Source organism: Stegostoma tigrinum, chromosome X, assembly GCF_030684315.1.
Source record: "Stegostoma tigrinum isolate sSteTig4 chromosome X, sSteTig4.hap1, whole genome shotgun sequence".
Taxonomy (NCBI): Eukaryota; Metazoa; Chordata; class Chondrichthyes; order Orectolobiformes; family Stegostomatidae; genus Stegostoma; species Stegostoma tigrinum.
This window is the reverse complement of record NC_081404.1, coordinates 12918110-12934785: the sequence shown is the minus strand read 5'-3', so window position 1 is coordinate 12934785 and position 16676 is coordinate 12918110. Positions and strand designations below refer to the sequence as shown.

At 40.9% G+C, this 16676-nt stretch overlaps 1 protein-coding gene across 1 annotated transcript in view; it reads left to right on the top strand.

The window, feature by feature from the left end:
- The window catches only part of lmbr1l (limb development membrane protein 1-like), a 68687-nt gene extending 52842 nt beyond the window's left edge, over positions 1-15845 (top strand). Inside the window, exons 13-17 of the mRNA XM_048523519.2 lie at positions 2487-2560; positions 3213-3303; positions 6503-6569; positions 8550-8711; positions 14955-15845. Coding sequence (XP_048379476.1) covers positions 2487-2560; positions 3213-3303; positions 6503-6569; positions 8550-8711; positions 14955-15037 — 477 coding nt within the window. The 3' untranslated portion in view covers positions 15038-15845. The remainder of the gene's footprint in view (positions 1-2486; positions 2561-3212; positions 3304-6502; positions 6570-8549; positions 8712-14954) is intronic.
- Positions 15846-16676: the final 831 nt, after the last annotated feature.

The window sequence follows — 16676 nt, the reverse complement described above, 5'->3', positions numbered from 1 at the left end:
TTATAGTTTCTAAAATTCAGCACGGGTAGTCTCAAGTTAAATGTGACTGGTGTACAAATGCATAGACAGTCACACATTTTGGGTTCTGTAACAAGATCAACTACCTGTGACATTGTTACAGTGCAGTGGAACTGAACTCATTTAAATGGTCAACTTAAAGGTAGAAGCCATTTAATTCTGCGTGATGATCTACATGACAAGATGTTTAGTTTGAATGTAGAACAGCATGCACATGTGTAGTCTGGTGCAGAGAGTCAGAGCTGTACAACACGGAAACAGACCCTCTTGGTCTAACCTGTCCATGCTGACCAGATATGCTAAATTAATCTAGTCCCGTTTTCCAGCATTTAACCTGTCTCTTTCTAAACCCTTCCTATTCATGTACCCATCCAGATGCCTTTTTAAATGTTGTAACTGTACCAGCCTCCACCTCCCCTGGCAGCTCGTTCCATACTCTCACTACTCTGTGTGTGAAGAGGGCCCCCCCACCTTAGGTCCCTTTTTTCAGTTTTTCCCTTCTCACCTTAAACCTATACCCTCGAGTTTTGGACTCCCCTACCCTGGGGAAAAGACCTTGGCTCTTCACCCTTTCCATGCCCCTCATGATTTTTATAAACTTCGAAAAGGTCACCCCATTTTTAAAAAACTGCTTATTCACTTGCAAAAGTATTGTTTTTAACAGTAACTCCACTTTCTAAACTGGCACTTGATGCTGAATTATAAATGGAGCATATACTGTTTTTTTTTTTAATGAAGACAAAGACAGCGTGCTGGAGAAACCCTGAATGTTTCTCTCTCCAGATGCTGCCCAACAGATTTAATGTTTCAAGTCGGATATAGATGATTTCCTTTTATCGTATATGCAAACAGAAGAACAAAATATGTCAAGCAAAAGTGAATTTATATAACCTTCTTCCAATTGATATCCTCCAGCCTTTTAAGCTGTTACTTGTACTGTTTTACAACGTTGTCCCGAAACCTTTTTTTCAAGATACATCATGCACAAACTTTAATAACCTGGAGGGGGAGCTCCTACACCATGTACAGCACACATCTGAAATAAGAATAAAAAATGTTGGAACATGCACTGTATGTCCCCCAAAAAGGGGGGAAAAACTGGATGAACCCTTCACAACTCCTTTGTGACTCTGAAAATTAATTGACAGTACAATATTGGCCTATTTCTTCTCCTTCCAAATGTGGACCAGCCTCTTGTATATCTCCAGTATTTTTTTTCACTTTTATCACATGCATGGCATCTGTTTTTGAAGGAAAATGGCAGCTGTCTGTTTGCAGGTTACTGTTGAATTGTGGTGGTGGATTTCTGAATTTTGTATCCTCCCAAGTCTTTGCCGAATTACAGGTATTGACCACCATACAATGTTTTGTCTAGTGAGTTTTGAGAAGATTTGTAGCTCAGGTTGAGGTTCTGGATGTGAGTTTGCTCGCTGAGCTGGAAGGTTAGTTTTCAGACGTTTCATCACCATTCTAGGTAACATCATCAGTGAGCCTCCGAAGCGCTGGTGTTATGTCCCGCTTTCTATTTATCTGTTTGGGTTTCCTTGGGTTGGTGATGTCATTTCCTGCATTGGTGATGTCATTTCCGGTTCTTTTTCTCAGAGGGTGGTAGATGGGCTCTAAATCAATGTGTTTGTTGATGGAGTTCCGGTTGAAATGCCATCCTTCTAGGAATTCTCGTGTGTCTCTCTGTTTGGCTTGTCCTAGGATGGATGTGTTGTCCCAATCAAAGTGGTGTCCTTCCTCATCTGTATGTAAGGATACGAGTGATAGTGGGTCATGTCGTTTTCAATTCAATGAACATCAACTAGCCACAAAACGACATGACCCACTATCACTCGTATCCTTACATACAGATGAGGAAGGACAACACATCCATCCTAGGACAAGCCAAACAGAGACACGCACGAGAATTCCTAGAAGCATGGCATTCCAACCGGAATTCCATCAACAAACACATTGATTTGGAGCCCATCTACCATCCTCTGAGAGAAAAAAAACAGGAAATGACATCACCAACGCAGGAAATGCCATCACCAACCCAAGGAAACCTAACCAGATAAATAGAAAGCGGGACATAACACCAGCGCTTCGTCGGAGGCTCACTGATGATGTTACCTAGAATGGTGACGAAACGTCTGAAAACTAACCTTCCAGCTCAGCGAGCAAACTCACATCTAGAATATTTTGTCTAAAAGACTATTCTTGTGTGAACCTGGACAGTGTGTTTGCTGGCATTTTCACTATCCAGCTTAATATCTCCAGCAGTACTGTGAAGTATCGTGCATTAATTATCACGTAGGAATCCAACTGGGCTACTCTCCTTCCCAAACTTCTCACTCCATCGCCTTTCTTCTTCAAGCACCATCTCCCCTCTGCCCCCATTATGAAGCCTTATTGTAGTTGAACTCGTGTTACTCATGACGTGATCTTTTGGAGTGCTGTTAAGACCTTTTTTTCTATTCCAGGATCCTCCTCTGGGGAAAGACTCTCTCTCTATGTTTGGTTCACTTGGAGCAGCTGTGGAAGTTGTTCTCATTTTGTATCCTTTTCAGCAATTTTCTCTTTATGTAAAGACCAATGTTGTCCTCTTTGTCGGTCACTTTCCCGTTGTTCACTAGAGTCTCCTGCAAGCTGTTGGGTTGTCACACGCAGTAGGCAGAGGCCAAGTGCCACAGTGAGCATGAGGGAATGTTCCAATAATCTGCCCTGACTTTTTAATTGATCGGGATAGGAATGTTGCTGACAAGGCTAAATATCCAGCCTCTGATCTGTCGTGGCTGCAGTATTCATGTGCCAGTTTCCGGTTCATGGTGGCCTCCAGGATGTTGAGGAATGGTGACAATGCTGTTGAATATCAAGAAGCAAATGGTTTCTACACAGCACTCTATCTGGTGTGAGTATATCTTTCAGACTGATCCTGAAAGCTGTCCAGGGCTTGCTATGTGTAAGTACAGACTGCCTCAGTAACTGACGAGTCACAGATGACACTAAATTTTGTGCAATCATAAGTCCAAGTGAATGCCCCCACCTATAATCCTTTTATAATTTTGAGGGGAAAAATAATTGATTTAGGGGAGGTGGGACCTTGGTTTAACTACTCACCAATAAGATGGCTCACTAGTTTCTGATGCTCTAGGACTAGTTTTTGACAGGCGTGTTGAGTATTTTATTGCACCTTAATATCAGTGCAGTTACTTAATGGTGTCATCAGTTGTTGGATTTTACAGTTCCCCATTTTTCATCAAACTTGCCCCTAAGAAGCAGGACACCACCATGACTAAGGTAAGAATTGGGAAATATATCTATTAGCATGATCTCCTCTTTGGGGATTATAATGGTCAGACAGGTATAACTAATGGAGTGCCACGTTGTTCTGTTTGTTTTCTGTGTATGCTATTACAGCACTGGGAAAGGGTCGGATCAGTGGCTGTTTGCGCCTTTGAAATCTCCCATGTTCTCTCTGATTCCAGTATTATGATAAATGTTAAATCTACAGAAAATCATCCACACTAGGGTCTGTATGGAGTTATAAACTGGTTACTAATTCTTACTGCAAGCTATGCTGGTCAAAGTGCTGCCCCGGTATAAAAGTTGAGTTAGCTGACGAAGCTGTGTTGTCAAGTTACATAGCACCTGTGGATAGTACCGTTCTGCTTGTTCTAATAGATTAAATTTTTAATATTAGAATACAGCCGTCAAGTCCTCAGTCAAATATTGTGTAGTTACAAACATCTGAAAGAGGAAAGGAAAAACTGATATAGCTCACAATACTCCCTGGCAGGACCTAAGATCCAAACCCTGCCAGCAGTGTAATTGTCCCAGAAAAGACACATTTTAAAAATGAGGACAAAAATAGTCAACTGGGTGGAGGTGACAGAGGAGGAGGAATACTGGAGGTGATCAAACAATGAATGATAATACTACCCCCCCCCCCCCACCCCCCCGCCTTGCCAACCCCCATGGTCCTGCTACTTTCTGTATATAGAGATGTGAGACATTTACAGGGACTTGTCTAAATCCCTTTTGAATGTTTGTAGCAAGCCTGCACACTCAATGTGCTTTCAATTTATTCCAGAGTAGAAGGCCCTGCATAAACAAGCCTTGCCTTCTAGGCAAGATTGGTTGCAAAAGCATGCAATGCTTGTGTTATTGGTCTTCCCTACTGAGCTTAAGTAGCCCATCCATGTGGCCTGAATCTATTCCTCCAGTTACTTTAAGAATCTCAATTTTATCTCCTTGGAGACTATCTGATCCAAAGTTTTAAAAAAAAATCCAGGTCTCAATCTGTCCTAGTCATTTGTAGGATCTTAAAAGAGGTAGCTAGTGAGATAGTTAATGTGTTGCTTTTAATTCTTTAAAAATTCATTGGATTCAGGCAATGTTCTATTAGATTAGAAAATAGTTAATGTAACTCCTTTGCTCAAAAAGAGGGAGGCAGAAGTTGAGAAACCCCAGACCAGTTAGCTTAACATCTGTCATAGAGAAAATGTTAGAAGCTATTTTTAAAGACTTTACAACAGGGTACTTGATAAGTTCAAGGTAATCGGGCAGAGCCAACATGGTTTTGTCAAAGGGAGAACCTGTTAAATTATTTATTCGTGTTCTTTGAATAAGTAACTTGTGCTTTGAATAAAGGGGAACCATTGGATGTATTGTACTTTGATTATCAGAAGGCATTTGATAAGGTGCTCCATCAAAGTTTGCTGAAAACAAAGCTCGTGGTGTGGGGGTACCCATTGGCTTGGACTGAAATTGGCTGACCATCAGGAAGCAGAGAGTAAGAATAAATGTGATTTTTCTTTTCCAGCTGGCTGGATGTCACGAGTAGTGTGCTGTGGGGTCGGTGCTGGTACCTCAACTCTTTACAATTTATATAAAATGATTTAGATGAAGGGACTGAAGGTATTGTAGCAGAATTTGCTGATGACACAAAGATACTGGGAAAGTTAGTTGTGAAGAGAACTCGAGCTTATAAAGGGAAATAGATAGGTTGTGAGTGGCCAAAGATGTGGCAAATGGAGTACAATATGGCAAAATGTTGTCTATTTTGGCAGAAGAATAAAAAAAGCATATTATCTCAATGGTGAGAGGTTACAGAGCTCTGAGTGTCCTGGTGCATGGATAGCAGTTACAGCAAATCATCAGGAAAATGGATTGAATTGTCTTTTGTGGGGGGGGGGGGGAATGAATGCAGGAGTGGGGGGTGTTTATACTTCAGTGATGCAGGGCATTTGTGACACTGCATCTAGAGCACTGGGTACAGTACTGGTCCATTGTACTTACAAAAGGATGTTTAGACTGATATTTAGAAAGGGCAGAGTGCCTTTAATAGGGAAAGATTAGTCCTATATTATCTGGAGTTAGAGTTGACTTAGTTGTAACATATAAGAGGATTTCCTTGAGTGGATATGGAAAGATGTTTCTTTGTCTAGAAGAATCTAGAACTAGGGGTCACATTTAAAAATAAGGATTTGCCAATATTTGTAGCTCGGGTTGTGGATGAGGTTGTAGACGTGCTTGCTGAGCCGGTTTGTTTGGTTGCAGACATTTTGTCACCGTGCTGGGTAACGCCTCCAGTGAAGTGTCGGCGTTCTGTCCCACTTGTTGTTTACATGCCTGGTTTGCTGGGGTGGTTGGTATTACTTTCAGTTCTGTTTTTCAGTGGTTTGTGAGGCGCAGATCCAGTAATTTCAGGGTGCTGTCTTAGTTGATGCTGTTGGTGTCATGGGGTATTTGTCTTCCTGATTCATCCAGCAGTGTGACAATTGTCTGTTTGACAGTTCAATGTTTATGGATGTAAATAGTGATGTTACGTCAAAGGATATTATTATCTCGTCCTCTTCTATCCTGTTGTCCTTGATGATGAGGAATTCTTGGGAGGAGTGGGTAGTGTTGTCAACTAAGTATTTTTTTGGTGTCTTTTGTAGTTCTTTGGCTAGTGTATATGTTGGTAGTGAGACAGTGGGTCTGAGGGGTGTCCACGTGGCTTGTGTACCTTAGGGAGTCCATGGAAGCAGGGTGTGTTGGGTCCCTCTGGCTTCATATTTTGGTAGTCTGTCTTGCTGATGTTTCCTGAGCGATGTAATTTCTTCAGCGTTGTTGTAATCCGGCTCCTTAACTGTGGTGTTGGGTCTTGCGCCATCTGTTGGTAGGTGTTGGTGTCTGCTAGTAATGCATTGGCTTTCTTGATTATTAGGGGATATACAGGAATGTAGAATTAAGGTTTAAGTCTGATCAGCCATGATCTTATTGAATGGTGGAGCATGATTGAAGGACTTCCTTGTTTGTGTGTAACCAAGGGCCTTTTAAACTAGGTTATCAATCTCATAACCCTATTCGTAACCTTTTCTGCACCCTCTATATCCTGCACTATCTGAGGGAACCAATGCTGTACACCTTATTCAGGGTGTAGCATGATAAAGTTGTTTAAAGGATACTATTATCTGGTAATGAATAAAATCTTCCAATCTGTTTTGTTTAGATAATCGGGAACTGTGTGTCACTGCTTGTTCTGAGCTCAGCCCTGCCAGTATTCTCCCGGACTCTTGGTAAGCGGTTGTAAATTTCTTCAGTGACTGTAGCTTCCACCTCAACTTTTAATTACTGTGTCTAAATCATTCAAATTGTCCTGGTCTGCTGGGTGTGTACATCTCTGCTAGGACAGTACTGAGGATCTGATTAAAACTCGCTAGTACTGAGGATGTCTTAATTGCTTTGAACTGTTTGGCCTAGGGAGGGCTGACCCGAATTTTCAGTTTGTTAACATGTACTTTGCTAAAGCGTGATTTTTTTTTGTATGCACGAATGAGGGAAATGTCAGATGAAGTTGAGATGGAAGGAGTTTGAATTTACACAGCAATGTATCACATTGGCAGAGCTCCATCAATGTATCTTTAAATTTGAGATGCTGTTATTATGTCATTGAACACAATAGTCAGTTTGGAGCCCAAAACCAGCATGAGATTACTAACTTTGGATTATTTGATCTGCTTTGGAGGACAAAACCCGAAGAACTGTTTGCTTCTCTTCAAATAGTTCCAGTGGGTCTTCTGTGGCAGCTTGAGCATGTAGGCAAGGCCTCTGCTTAATGTCCTATTAAAAGGAGGACATCTCCAATGCAGCATGCCCTCAGTTCTGCAACTGAAGGCATTTGCTCCTTCTGGCTAAATGGCCTAGACACGTCTGATGTCAAGGGTCTCTTGGCTAGGATACTGTGGAGCAATTTGTCATTGGCTTTGAGTGGAATGGAGGAAATTTGAAGCAAAACCTATATTGGATAATATGTTGTTAACATTAGTATCTCAAAAATTGCAGTGTAAACTCCCACTCCACCTGTAGGTCACTTATTGCCCATGTCATTCTTGTGACTTCCCGGGATGTAATCAATAGCAATGAAAGAATTGGCTCCCTGTTACCTTGACTGTTTGACCTCTTGCTACCCCCTTTTCATATTGCCTCTGGTAACCAGAGAATATTAATATGATATTTGCTAATAAGGAATAGTTACCTCTTTGTATAATGTGAGGAAGGCACTGGTTTTCTGTTTCCACATAAACAGATTAAGTTGTGGAATGTGTTCTCCAAAATGCTATTTAGAAATCCCAGAAGCAAATGCAATAAAAACAAATTTGCTTCACACAAGTCGTGACAAGCCTTTGGTCCTGATGGCGTCTTGTGAACACCATTCCTGTTGGCATTTGAGTTACCTAAGACTGCCATTAGATGGCACCAAACTGTTCTAAGGCCACTGGGAGTTGAGCCCCAATTTCAAATTGCCAATCAAAAATGTATAAAATTCAGTTTTTCTGTCTTGTGAAGCAGAAGTTTTGAGAATTTGTATAATGTTTCAAAAATTTCTGCTCTCGAAGGCATTGGTTCCCTCATTGGAATATAGTTGCATGCATAACTGGCTCTGTCTGCTAAATATTGGTGCACATCTTGACTGTTAATTAGCTATTTGATTTAAGAAGGTATATTTAGGGATGGTGACGGTCTAGTGGTATTATCACTGGGCCATTAATCTGGAGACCCAGGTAAAGTTTTGAGGGCACAAGTTCGAATCCTGCCACAGCAGATGATGGAATTTGAATTCAATAAATATCTGGAATTAAGAATCTAATGATTACCATGAATCCATTGTTGATTGTTGGAAAAATCCATCTGGTTCACTAATGTCCTTTTTAAGGAAGGTAATCTGCCATCCTTACCTGGTCTTGCCTAATATGTGACTTCAGACCCACAACAATGTGGTTGACTCTTAACTGCCCTCTGGGCAATTAGGGATGGGCAATAAATGCTCTTGTGTCTCTCTCTCTCTTTTTTGGTGTGGTCATATGAGAGCATGTGTTTATTGAAGGTTTGAATGTAAAAGGTCCATTTTAACAACAATTTCACTTTTAACAAGAGACTGCACAGTAGGAAATGATGAGTAAAGTGACGCATGCAACACTCCTGATTCCTCCTTCAAACATTAAGTCAGATGGTGGAATTGCTTACTTCCTTTATTAGGACTTTCTTTTTTATTTCAGGAATCACAAACTTTGACTTGTTGGGGAACTTTGGCAGTTTTAACTGGCTTGGAAATTTTTACATCATCTTCCTCTACAACATGCTTTTTGCTGGCCTCACTGCAATGTGTCTGGTCAAAAAATTCACCAGGGCTATGCAAGCGGAACTTCTCCATGCATTTGGTAAGTACTACCTATGCAGGTACAACCATGTTATGACACATCAGTAAACTAATTTTCTGTAATTCCAATTATTGAACTCCACTTTGAGGATAAAGAATGCTGTCTTCCTGTCAGGCATTCTGATTGGGTGCATCTTGACAGGACCAAGGTGCTTTCAATAATGTCATAAATATCTTTTTAGAATAAGAACCATGTTGAGAGTGTGCTGATGTGATGTTCATTTTGTATTAAATGTTCACACTTGTAACATTTAAAAACATGTGGATAACTTATTGAACCTCCATTCAGTTGGGTACAAAATCCTAACTGATTGCTACAGTTGAGGCATTTTGTCTCTCCTTGAACTCCAAAACCTTGCATCAGGTAGCTGAAGTATGTAGATTAGATGCTTGGCTTCACCTGAGAATACCAACCAGCTTTCGACAGCTGGATAATGGTTGAAGCGAAGATCGTGAACCAGTCCAATAAGGCAAGCATCCCTTGTTGCTGAGTAATTGTACATTTTCTGCATTGAAGTTGGTTTGAATGCTTGAAGCGCAATTCTCTGGCAAGTTTATGTTGTAGAGCTGTTCCAAGATGTGTTTACCTCTGAGCTGCATGCCATTTGTATTGCACGGCAGATTCTACAGTTTCCAGGACATTGGGTAGCCACTAATTTATTATTCAATTTTAATCGGACTCTTCCCCCCCCCCCCCTCCCCCCCCCCCCCCCCCCCTCCTCCCCTTGTCTTCTTGTCAGCATAATGTATACAGGCCAGCTGGCAAAGATGTTCTTTGCCATCAAGTACAGGTGACCTCAGTATGGCTGGCAGTATTGGTTTCAGTATCATCAAGAGTCGTGCTTCAAGGCATTTCTAGTGACTTTCAGGTTCTTGAAAGGCAGCACTGGGCTTTTCTTATCTGAATTGGCCTGAATTGTAGTGTTTTTAATATTTTCTTGTCTTCTTTTTGGAGGTTCCAGCTGTAGTCCTTACCACTGACTGCACCCCCACCCGATCGCAGTTGAACCAAACTGTTTACAAATTGCAATCCTATTTCATCCCAAGCTGAGTTTCTGACCCCATGTACTCTGAATCTCAAGCACCACCTACTCTGATCTTCCTTCACCCTCTGTCCCTAAACCCCTTACCCTGTACTTTTTTTGTAATGTGTAGACTCTACTATCCCAGTGGTCTCCTAGTCAGCACTCCATCTTCCCCACTCTCCATCAACTTCACCTAAGATAGAACTCTGGGCATATCCTATCCTGCATCAAGTCTTATTTGCTCATTACTTCTTTCCTTGCTAATCTCCAATGACTGTGACTCTGTGTTCCGATGCTTCATTTCTAAATTCCTGTTCCAGTCTTGGGCATCGTTCCTTGCGTATCTCTCTGACCTTTCCAAACACGAGACTTCTGCCTCAGCAAGCAGATCAGTGTGTTGCAATTTACCAAAAGAAATTCGTATATGATTTTAAGGAGGGGGGGGTGAAGCAGGGAGAAATAACTATAAATTAATAGGTTTTATTTAACCTATACTGGCCCAAATTCACTGATTTTGGTGCCACTTGAAGCCAAATTTAATTCCTTGCAACTACAAATTGTGCGGAAGGTGCTGTAATGCCTCCTTTCTCCAAATAGTCTGCTGTCGATTTTTTTTTTATTCCAATTCAATCTCCTGTTGTTGATTTTTGGAGCAATCTCATTAACAGTTATATTAACATTTTGATAATGACTGTGCCCATTGAGGCAGTTGGGAGGGAGGGACTGCTGAAGATTTGATTGCAGTAGGTTTGTTCATAGGCCTATGAAGCCAAATACTATTTTTTTTGGATTGAGGCACAAATGTTGAACTTTGTAGTAATCTGGCATTCCATGTTTTGGCTGAAGTGCGTTCCAAGTTGACTTTTCACAGTTTCCTTTGCAAAATGCATCAACAAGGGTTAAATTACTCTCTGGCCATGTTAGATCTGTGGTCAGTAACTAGTGACGTTTGTCCTGAAATACAATCCCAGTCTGGTTCCTCTGGTTAAATGTTGCTGAGAAGTTTTTTTTGTCTCCTGGGAGCTATTTCTAATCTCTCATTGTCAACAAATTGAATGCAATGGCTGCCCAAGCACAAAATCGGGGGCCGCAGCTCATTTCGAAGAGTCAAGATAAGAAGGGATGAAGAGCCTCGCCTGTACCATATGATTAGGAGTCTGTACCCACCTATGGGAGGGAGTTGATATTGGCACGTTAGCCGGCTTTTATAAAGGCAATTTCTAGATTGTGAAGGGTTTTTATACTTCAAAAGCAAACCACAATGTGCCGAATTGTATGGTATTTATAAGTTTATCAAGATAATATGCACCAATTGTTCAATCCGTTAAGTTTACCTGCTATTGTTTGCTGTATTCCTAAATTTATGAACAGACTTTCTTGCAATGCCAAATGCCTCTTTGTTTTGCTTCATTAAATAAGGTGCTTTTGAATCTGGAGTATGAAATTATGCGCCCCCAATAAAGCAGCTTGACTGTGACGTGGTCCTCCCCAGAATGTAAAATCTATTTTATAGTGCTCTTTGGTGCTAAATGGATCCTGGGTAGGGAAGAATAGGAGTTTGCAGTGAGGAATTGTATCTCTGTTGTCCAGCATAATGTTTTCCCTCCTTGGATCAAGGCTGAGGTAATAGAGCTAATCTGGTCACTTATTGCTGTGCATGCAATTTTACTGTATGCAAATTAGATTCCACACTCGTCTACAGAGTTGCTTTATGAGTAACTCATTGGCTTTGAAGTGCTTTTTGGATGTCTTGAGGACACAAACAACAGCGTAGAAATGCAAGTTATTTCTTTTGAATCTGACCACTGTTTTACTTCCCTTTTCTGTGATCGTAACTCTGTTACTTTTACGATAGTCATGGAAAAGGATAGGTACGTACAGCAGGGTAAGGTTTATAATTGAGGGAAGGGTAATTACAGTCCTGTTAGGCAAGAACTGGGTATCATAAAACGAGAACAGATGCTCTCTGGGAAGGCCAGTAATGAAATGTGAAGATTGTTTAAGGAATGCATACTGCATGTGCTCAACATGTATGTCCCTCGCAGGCAGGGAAGATGTAGTCGAGTGAGGGAGCCTTGGTTATCAAGAGAGGCCAAATGACTGGTTAAGAGGAAGAAGGATGCTTATATAAGGTTCAGGAAACCAGGAACGGAAAAGGTCTAAAGGGATACAAGTTATCCAGGGCGGAGCTGAAGAAGGGGATTAGGAGAGCTATAAGGGGGTTTAAAAAAACCTCGGCAGATAAGATTAAGGAAAACTCCAAGACTTTTTACACATACATGAGGAATAAGAGAATGACCAGAGAAAGGGTAGGCCTGATTGAGGATTGTAAAGGGAATTTGTGCACAGAGCCTAAAGAGAGGGGAGAGGTCCTCTTTTCTTCAGTATTCACAACTGACCGGGACCTAGGTGTAGAAGAGGACAGTGTGAAACAGGCTGGTAGGCGAGAGGAGATGCATGTTAGCAAGGCAGATGTATGAGGAATTTTGAGAAATTTGAAGATGGATAAGTCTCCCTGGGCCTGATAGGATTTATCCAAGGATTCTATGGGAAGAAATTGCAGAGCCTTTGGCAATGATCTTTTTGTCCTCACTGTCCACAGATATAGTGCTGGAAGATTGGAGAGAGGCAAACATCACTCCCTTTAAAGGGAACTGGGTAACCCTGGAAATTACAGGCCAGTTAGTCTTACGTCAGTGATTGGGTAAATTATTGGAAAAGGCTCTGAGACACAGGATTTATGATCACTTGGAAAGGCACAGTTTGATTTGTGATGGTCAGCATGGATTTGTGAGGTGTAGATCGTGCCTCACAAACCTTACTGAATTCTTTGAAGGGGTGATCAAACATGTGGCTGAAGGTAGAGCAGTGGATGTGATATACATGGATTTAAGGCATTTTGATAAGGTTCCCCATGGTAGGCTCATGCAGAAGGTAGGAAAGCCATGGGATAGGGGAAATGTGGCAGATTGGATTCTGAATTGGTTGACCCTAGGATGACAAAGGGTGATAGTGGATGGAAAATATTCAGCATGGTGCTCAGTTACGAGTGGTGTACCACAAGGATCTGTTCTGGGTCCTCTATTTGTGATTCTTGTAAATGATTTGGATGAAGGAGTGGAAGGGTGGATCAGTAAGTTCACAGACGATATGAGGGTGGGTCGAGTTGTAGATAGTGCGTAGGGCTTTTCTAGGTTACAAAGGGACATTGATAACCCAGCTCTGCATCCTAAGAAGTGGCTGATGGCATTTAACCCTGAAGAGTGTGAAGTGATTCATTTTGGAAGGACAAATTTGAAAGCAGAATACGGGGTTAATGGAAAGATTCTTGGCAGTGTGGAGGAGCAGAGGGATCTTGGGGTTCATGCCCACACTTCCCTGAAAGCTGCCACGCAGGTGGATAGAGTTGTTGAGAAGGTGTATGGTGTGTTAGCTTTCATTAATACAGGGATTGAGTTCAACAGCCGTGAAGTTATACTCCAGCTATACAAAAGCCTGGTTCAGCCACTTCTGGAGTAGTGTGTCCTGTTTTGGTCGCCTCATTACAGGAAAGGCGTAGAAGCATTGGCAAAAGTGTGGAGGAGATTTACTAGGATGTTGCCTGGAATGGAGGGAAGCTCTTACAAGGAAACGTTGAGAGAGCTAGGGCTTTTCTCTTCAAAACAATGAAGGATGAGAGGTGACTTGATAGAAGTGTACAAAATGATCGGTGGTGTAGATAGTGGACAGCCAGAGACTTTATCCTAGGGTGGAGGTAGTTATTATGAGGGGACATTGTCTACTTCCACTCCCTTTAAAACTAAGGGGAGACGTCAGAGGTAGGTTCTTTACTCGAAGAGTGGTTGGGACATAGAGTGCATTGCCAGAGAGGGTAGTGGAGTCGGCCTCATTAGGGGCATTTAAGCGGCTATTAGATAGGCATATGGATGTCGGTGTAAGGTAGGGGTGGAGGTCACCTAGACCTTTTTTAAGGTTTAGGGTAAAAGTTCGGCACAACCATGGGCTGAAGAGCCTGTACTGTTCTGTGTGTTCCCCACCCCACCCCCCTCAACCTTTGTTGCTCTGTCTTATTGGTGTGGTATGGCAGAGGCTAGCTTTCTGTTTAAGTGGCCCCTGTGTTGAGTACCAACACCACCTGCCATGTAGTCGACATGGATATCTGGATATAACTGTTTTGTTTCTTTCAAGCTGAACAGTAGATGCTGGGGTTTTCCTCCGATGGCTCACCCCTGCCTGTGATACTTCTACCTAATAAAAAATAGAAAACGTTATGATACTAAGGAGGCCACTTGGTCTGTCATGTCTGTGTCAGATATCCTAATAAAATGTAAGTGGTTACTCAGACTAAATATTTCAGGATGCTTTGTCTGTAAAATTTTTGTTCTGTTGCTTTGCAGACACTTAAGTCGCCCAATTGACAAATGTGCCTTTGATTTTTCACATTCATTTTTTTCTTTTTGAATAATTTATTTGACCGAGGGCAAACTTTGACAATAACTAAACTCTCTGACCAGCTGGAATAAATCCAAAATATGGAAAGAACTTGAGCATTATTGACTTGAATTCTGTGTTCTAAAATAATTAACTTCCATTTCTGGATGTAAAGATTATATTTTAAAAAAATTTAAACGGGCCTGACTAGGCCTGGGCTCTCAGTGGGGGTTTCCTTGATCACAATGAATTCTGGCAGCGTTTTCTTTTTAAAAAACGAGGTTATTTATAATTAAATTTGATAAGATTAGTTTAAAATAGACCATAAACTCTTGTACTGCTGACTTATCTCAGGAAAGAGGTGGGTTGCGTGAACTAGATTCTAACAATCTGAGTTTTTGTCTTCCTGCTTGTTTGAGGATTACAGATCTTGAGGCAAATTTGTCTTTGGAAATAATTTTATCACTAGCTTCACTGAGCAATTGTGTGATGGCAGTTATCAGATATTCAGCGTGGCAAGGTGTAAACCTTGTTCTAAATGCTAATATTGTGCTGCACTTGCCTGTAGGCTGGGAGTTCATGGGTTGGAATCTGGATTTGCTTGTCCTATCATTGCACGTGGATGATGAAAAAACTGAGCACTCACACAGGAGAGTGTACAAAATTAATTTTTAAATTGAGTTGGAACTGGGGAAATTAGAGGAAAATAGACATTTTAACTTTGAGGTCTTTCACCACCTGTAAATATTTGTGATTCTAACTTTTTTGTTTCAACATTATTTCTTCAGGCTTGGACAGATTGCCTCTTCCGGTAACCAGATCCCGCACCTCTGCCAAGATGGGTCCAGCAAGTAGTAAAGGATTTGTGTAACATTATTGGGTGGTCATGTTTGATGGACCAGCCACAAAAGGGACTGAATAATGTCAACACTACACTGTGAATGCTGCTATCAGTTGTTGGGTTTCGAAGTTCCAAGGCCTTCTCGTGATTCCAGGTTCAAGGAACATGAACTTTTAAATTCAGGATTGGACAGTTCCTTTCAGCAAATCCCTGGATTCCTGGGGATGCCTCAAATTTCTCTCTCCCACCTCGAGAAACCAAACTTTGTTTACATCAGTCAAAGCTGGAATTACCATAATGAGTGAGACCTCATTATCTGTTATGCAACTACTATGAAATGGAATTAATCCAAAAAGGCAGATATTTCAAACAGTTCAATGTTTACATTACATATTCTGTGCAATATGTTTCTTAAAAGTGTGGTTTTAGTCTGTTTTTATTTAAAGTATTTTCCATCTTTGGATGTTGCCAGTGTCTTTTCTAATTTACTGTTCATTGATTGGTGTTCCTTCTGATTTTTTTTTTACTTTAAACTGTTTAAGTAGTACCTGTCAAAATGGCTACATTCTGAAGCATTTCCATGTCTGCCAGTATTAGTGGAAACTGGGGTTAGGAGTGCTGAAAGCTGTTCAGAATAAAGCTGAAGTGTGCATTTTCTGTATGGAAACACATGTTTTTATGAAGTGACTAAGTTTGAAGAGTTTTGACCGTCTTAATTATTGCAAGATGCTGTTTGGGAAAGTCCTCTCGGATATTTCTCTAGATCATGCTCCTTCCAGAATCATTTAATAGAAGCAGTGACAAGTACTGCTGACTGAGCATGCCCAGGTTTAACCATGTAGAGCTTAAATGAGATTTACAAATTTAACTATCAGAGAATACTCCATCGTAAATGTGAATCTTTTGGTTAAGATTTGGGCAGAAGAGGTGAGATGGTTGTCATTGTATTACTTGTTTCAATGCAAAATTAGTAGAGTTCTAAGCTGCACTGATTGCTGACGATTTTCTTTGGTATTTACTAAACTGGTGTTTTGTAAATGGAGTGGGTAATGTTGGCATTAACGATGTTAATGAAGCCAAACTTCTTGTCCCATTGCTTGGTAATAGTTTTTACATTATTAGCTTTTTTTATTTTACAACTGAAGCATGGTCAATTGTAACTGAAACACAAAATCAACTTTTTAAGATGCTTATGTTTTGATCTCTGTACTGTCCTACTAATGAGACATATGTCCTCATTAGGACACAGAGTGCACAATTACATCCATGCATCTTGGTCATTCAGTCTTTGCTCCCAGGTGTTGTAGATAAATCTGTTTTTGTTCCTTACAGTCCAACTGTAATTGTCTTTGGAGCAAAGAACAGTTTTTGTTTTGCACAGATTACTACTTTCAGACCTGATGTGTGATGTCCTGTGATCTGCCCAAGTTCTTAACTGCCAGAACAAGGCAGCAAGGCTAGAACCCAGCCTAAATCGGGATTTATTCCAGGTTTAAAATTATTAATGGTTCTTCAATTAAATTGCTGTAATTGAATTTAGTATAAATTCAACTCCTAGGCATTCTGTTTCTTCCATTAATAGATTCCTGATAAATATTTTGCCAGTCGTATATTTTCCAATCTTGCAGTATTGTCAGAGAGCCCAGTTCTTGCAAGGCAGTTTAGCTTT